The sequence below is a fragment of the Pituophis catenifer genome, unplaced genomic scaffold, assembly GCF_029215685.1.
Source record: "Pituophis catenifer annectens isolate HBS135680 unplaced genomic scaffold, rPitCat1.0.hap2 SCAF_2, whole genome shotgun sequence".
In the NCBI taxonomy this organism is placed as follows: Eukaryota; Metazoa; Chordata; class Lepidosauria; order Squamata; family Colubridae; genus Pituophis; species Pituophis catenifer.
The window spans coordinates 29,217,548-29,222,964 of NW_027256882.1; the positions used below are offsets into that span (position 1 = coordinate 29,217,548).

At 42.3% G+C, this 5,417-nt stretch overlaps 1 protein-coding gene across 1 annotated transcript; it reads left to right on the forward strand.

The window, feature by feature from the left end:
- The first annotated feature begins 221 nt into the window (after positions 1-221).
- LOC139311989 (zinc finger protein 850-like) lies at positions 222-5,152 on the forward strand. Its single transcript, XM_070936508.1, has 2 exons — positions 222-754; positions 822-5,152. Exons 1-2 carry the CDS (start codon positions 603-605, stop codon positions 2,548-2,550), a joined length of 1,881 nt encoding a protein of 626 aa, XP_070792609.1. The 5' UTR covers positions 222-602; the 3' UTR covers positions 2,551-5,152.
- Positions 5,153-5,417: the final 265 nt, after the last annotated feature.

Sequence of the window (5,417 nt, forward strand, 5' to 3'; positions counted from 1 at the left end):
CCATGTGTCAATTAAATCATGATCAATGTAAGAGCTTATTGGAGCATTGTGGCATGTTTGCTTTTTCATTATAATGTAAACTTTTTTCTTCTTTTCTCATCTTCTGCAACCATTTTATGCACAATTAAAGATACACTTTTATTTGAATCTTCTAGACAAAGAAGATGGCAATGAGCACTCTGGACAACTGAGGATAACAAATAACTTTGAATAGCAAAACAAGTCAGTCCAGAAATCAAAATATTTTCCATTTCCTTCAGAGAGTCCCCCAGCAGGTGAGAGAGAAATGAGAGAAAATCAAGAAGAGATTTCTAACTGGAAAAATAGAGTGTGAAATTAAAGCATACGTTACATGAAAAGTCAAGGGAGATTATTTTTCCATTCAGGAAAAGGGGGAAATATCTGGAAGTTACTGGGGAGGAAGCCACGTAGAGCAGACGGTATTGCAGGCCTCGCTCTCGGAGGAAGAAAATCACCAGTAAATCAAAGCAGCACTAAAGGCATTATCCATATTTTTGACCACCTCAAGAATATTAGTTGTGGAAAAGCTCCATAGACGTTTCTGTTCTGGGAAAGATACAACTTGCAAATCACAGCTGATTATGCCAGAGGGAATCCAGACTGGAGAAAAACCGTACAAATACTCTGAATGTGGCAAAAGCTTTGGTCAGAACAACTCCATTTTCTTTCATGGAAGGACTCACACAAGAGAGAAGCCCTACAAATGTTCCCAATGCGGTAAATGCTTTAGCAAGCATGGCAACGTGGATTCACACCAAGGAGAAACCGTTTGAATGTCCTAATTGTGAGAAATGTTTCAGTAACAATTACAACCTGATGACACACCAGAGGACTCACACAGGAGAGAAACCATTTGAATGTCCTGATTGTGGGAAATGTTTCAGTCAAAATTCCAACCTCATTGGCCACCAGAGGACTCACACAGGAGAGAAACCATTTGAATGTCCTGATTGTGGGAAAAGTTTCAGTCAAAATTCCAACCTCATTGGCCACCAGAGGATTCACACAGGAGAGAAACCCTTTGAATGTCCTGATTGTGGGAAATGTTTCAGTCAGAATTCCAGCCTGGTTAAACACCAGAGGATTCATACAGGAGTGAAACCCTTTGAATGTCCTGATTGTGGGAAATGTTTCAGTGATAATTCCAGCCTGGTTAAACACCAGAGAACTCACACAGGAGAGAAACCATTTGAATGTCCTGATTGTGGGAAATGTTTCGTTCAGAATTCCAGCTTGGTTCAACACCAGAGGATTCACACAGGAGAGAAACCCTTTGAATGTCCTGACTGTGGGAAAAGTTTCAGTCAAAATTCCAACCTCATTGGCCACCAGAGGATTCACACAGGAGAGAAACCCTTTGAATGTCCTGACTGTGGGAAAAGTTTCAGTCAAAATTGCAACCTCATTGGCCACCAGAGGATTCACACAGGAGTGAAACCCTTTGAATGTCCTGATTGTGGGAAACGTTTCAGTCAGAATTGCATCCTGGTTAAACACCAGAGGATTCACACAGGAGAGAAACCCTTTGAATGTCCTGATTGCGGGAAAAGTTTCAGTCGGAATTCCAGCCTGGTTAAACACCAGAGGATTCACACAGGAGTGAAACCCTTTGAATGTCCTGACTGTGGGAAAAGTTTCAGTCGGAATTCCAACCTCATTGGCCACCAGAGGACTCACACAGGAGAGAAACCCTTTGAATGTCCTGACTGTGGGAAAAGTTTCAGTCAATATTCCAACCTTATTGGCCACCAGAGGATTCACACAGGAGTGAAACCCTTTGAATGTCCTGATTGTGGGAAAAGTTTCAGTCAAAATTCCAGCCTGGTTAAACACCAGAGGATTCACACAGGAGTGAAACCCTTTGAATGTCCTGATTGTGGGAAATGTTTCAGTGATGATTCCAGCTTGGTTCAACACCAGAGGACTCACACAGGAGAGAAACCCTTTGAATGTCCTGACTGTGGGAAAAGTTTCAGTCGGAATTCCACCCTCATTGGCCACCAGAGGATTCACACAGGAGAGAAACCCTTTGAATGTCCTGACTGTGGGAAATGTTTCAGTCAGAATTCCAGCCTGGTTCAACACCAAAGGATTCACACAGGAGTGAAACCCTTTGAATGTCCTGATTGTGGGAAAAGTTTCCGTCAGATTTCCAGCCTCGTTAAACACCAGAGGATTCATACAGGAGAGAAACCCTTTGAATGTCCTGATTGTGGGAAATGTTTCAGTGATAATTCCAGCTGGATTAGACACCAGAGAACTCACACAGGAGAGAAACCCTTTGAATGTCCTGATTGTGGGAAATGTTTCAGTGATAATTCCAGCTGGGTTAGACACCAGAGGATTCACACAGGAGAGAAACCATTTGAATGTCCTGATTGTGGGAAATCTTTCAGTGAAAATTCTAGTTTGGTTAGACACCGGAGAACTCACACAGGAGAGAAACCATATGAGTGTCCAGACTGTGGGAAAGATTTCAGTACTAAGGATAGCCTTCTAAATCATACACACAGGGGAAAAACCATTTAAGTTCCCTGAGTGTGCATGATGCTTCAGGAAACCTTCCAACCTTATCGTACACAAGAAAATCCACATGAGGCCCAAAGTGATGAGTGTAGACAGAGTTTGAATTTCATTTCTAATGTCACATTGTAAGTCCAGCTGAGAAATTGACTATTTAATTTGACTACAAAGAATTTGCCTGATTTTTTGTAGGCAAATATGTCATGATATTAGTCAGAAAGGAAGAAAGAAAAAATTGGAACATACTAGTTTGATAAAGGCTATCTGGCCATCAGCAGCAGAAGTTGCTGAATATTTATTTTTGCAGAAATTGTGCAATTATGTAAAAATCTTTTTGGGAGTGTTCTTTGCATTTTTATCATGGTAGATGATAGAAATGCCACAGGCATAGTCCCAGCCTTTTTCTCCCTGGGTGCCCCCGAGATTTTCAGCCCCAGAATTCCCCCAGCCAGCATCTCTTTGGGATAGGAGCACTCAGACTATAGTTAGAGATTGTGGCTCCTCATATAATAGAAATAGCACCTTGACTTATTTACCGCTTCACAGTGCTTTATAGCCCTCTTTAAGTGGTTTACATAGTCAGCATATTGCCCCCAACCATCTGGGTCCTCATTTTACCGACCTCGAAAGGATAGAAAGCCAAGTCAACCTTGAGCTGGTGGGAATTGAGCTGCTAAACTGCGCCACCATGGCTCTTATGAGGAGAAAGTGAGCGTAGAGTGGAGGGATTCAAAGTTCATCTTTTCCTAACTGTTCCAGGAATTCAGCGCACGAACATGTCTTTTCAGATTGTGTCAAGAATGAGGCACGCAAGTGGAAGAAACCACATGAATAGCAAATATTTTGGGGGAGTTTGGGGCAGTGACAAAACCAGTGTAAAATTTCAGATGTAAAAGCTGTTCTGCCCTGCAGGTGACCTTCATGAAGAAGAGCTGTAGAAATACTGAGTTGAGGAGAAAAGGGATTGTGGTTTTCAGCACAGGATCTCCAGATTTATTCACAACTGCTGCTGTGATCTCCTTTGTTTTTAGGGGCCTCCTTGTTAAGACTTTGACAGCTGGGGCCTGAGAGCAGCACCAAGGGACTGATACTTTTGTGGTTCTCCCCCCTTGGTGGGGAGATGTGAGAAAAAAGTTGTACAGTAGATAATCAAGCAAAATTAAATGAAGCCAATCTAAGAGTCAGAGGGGATGGTCTATAGAGCGAGGTCAAAAGCCATAAGTCCCTACTCAGACGAACAGTCCATTTCCTCAGAACCAAACTTTGAAGCTCAGATTGAAAGGTGGAAAGTAAGTGTTATTTGGAAGATACTGGATCTTGAAAGCTGCAGCCTTGAATTTAGGGCTGGAGTAGCAGGAACAGCTGCATGGATAGATTTTTTGGGGAGGAAGAAAGCCCAGTTTGGTGGTCACCAGGCTAGAGCCTGAGAGACGCTCATTTCCGGTCCTGCTTTAGGCACAAAGCCATCTCAGAGACCTTGGCCTTTCCCGTCCGCTCAGGTCTTTGAAGGGAAATCTGCTTACAAAAAATCTTGCCAAGGAAACTGCAGAGAAACGGGAGTGCAGGATAACTCCCCAAAACCTACTTTTGCAACTTTGGAGAGTGAAGCCTGACCTACTTAGCTTCCCAAGATTAGGGACGTGTTGTGCCATAAATATTTATGAAGTTCTTGTTTGTATGCACAGCTGCTAAATTATTTCCAGCTTCATCCTATGAATGGAATAATGAAACCTGGAACAATAACAATAACACCCACCTTCCAAACCACATCTAGATAGGAGAGATTCTTTCTGTCTGCATCCTTGCAGAGCCTAAATCTCACTAGAGGGAAAACTTGCTCTGAGCAGCCTTCCCAATCTCCACAGGAGTTAGCTTTATTATTCCCAAACAGTTTGGGCAAAAAACTTGGAGGGCAATACTTTCCAGAAAGCTGATGTATAGATTTTGCACTTTCTTAGGTGTGACTCAGTGGAGATCAAAACCTCTCTACATCCCCCAAACTTTATGACTGATTTCCTGTGTCTGCTAAGGATTTAAGACCCAGGAGAATCAGTGGGTCAGAGGCTCAAAGGGAGCCAGCTTCATTCCTGCTGCCCAGAGATGCTTCCAAGCACACCCATGCTAAATGCCTTGTGCGTCTGTGCATACACAGAAGTCTCCATTAGGTCAAAGTGAGAAAGTCACATACCCAGCAGGGCTGGAAAAGGGGGCTTAACAAGAGGAGATGACTGCCTGTATATGGTAAGAGAAATGTTTCCAAAAGGCATTTCCAAGGGCTGGAAAAAAGATTGGTAACACAGATGTTCATGCAACAATGTACCACTCTTTGTTTGATACCCATTCCTTTTTTACATTCAAAATATTAATCTAATAAAATATACAAAATCCTTGCCAAGGAAACTGCAAGGCCAGGCATCAAGACTGACTCTTTGTTTGATACACATTCCTTTTTTTAATTAGAAAATTTAATCTAATAAAATATATAAATCAAACAAAAACAAAGAATGGATACAGAGAAGCAGGAAAGGAATCGAAAAAAGAAAAATATAATTGCACCTTCCTCCTTTTTCTCTGTTGAGAAATTGTCATCACACATTCTTATATAGAAATTATCTCTGCTCAGTTGACCAGAATAAAAACTTCCTTAGAAACGGATCCTGGCCTGAAGTCCATTCCTCAGAGAAATCCAGTCCAACATTTCCCTTCCACATTGCTCGTAGGAACAGGGAGATTTTCTCAATGTACAGGTAGCAAGCAGTAACCAGATCCTCATGGTTGAATCCCACATAAGGACTTATTGGGCCAGGTGGGATCCCAAGGAATGAGACGGGACCAGCAAGCCATGTTTTTCATTGCTTGCTTCCCAGGGATCT

Excerpts from the sequence above, each read along its gene's own strand:
- LOC139311989 (XM_070936508.1), top strand. The coding sequence starts at position 603 with ATGCCAGAGGGAATCCAGACTGGAGAAAAACCGTACAAATACTCTGAA. Across the intron at positions 755-821 it reads TGCGGTAAATGCTTTAGCAA|TAACAATTACAACCTGATGA; the intron begins GCATGGCAACGT and ends GAAATGTTTCAG.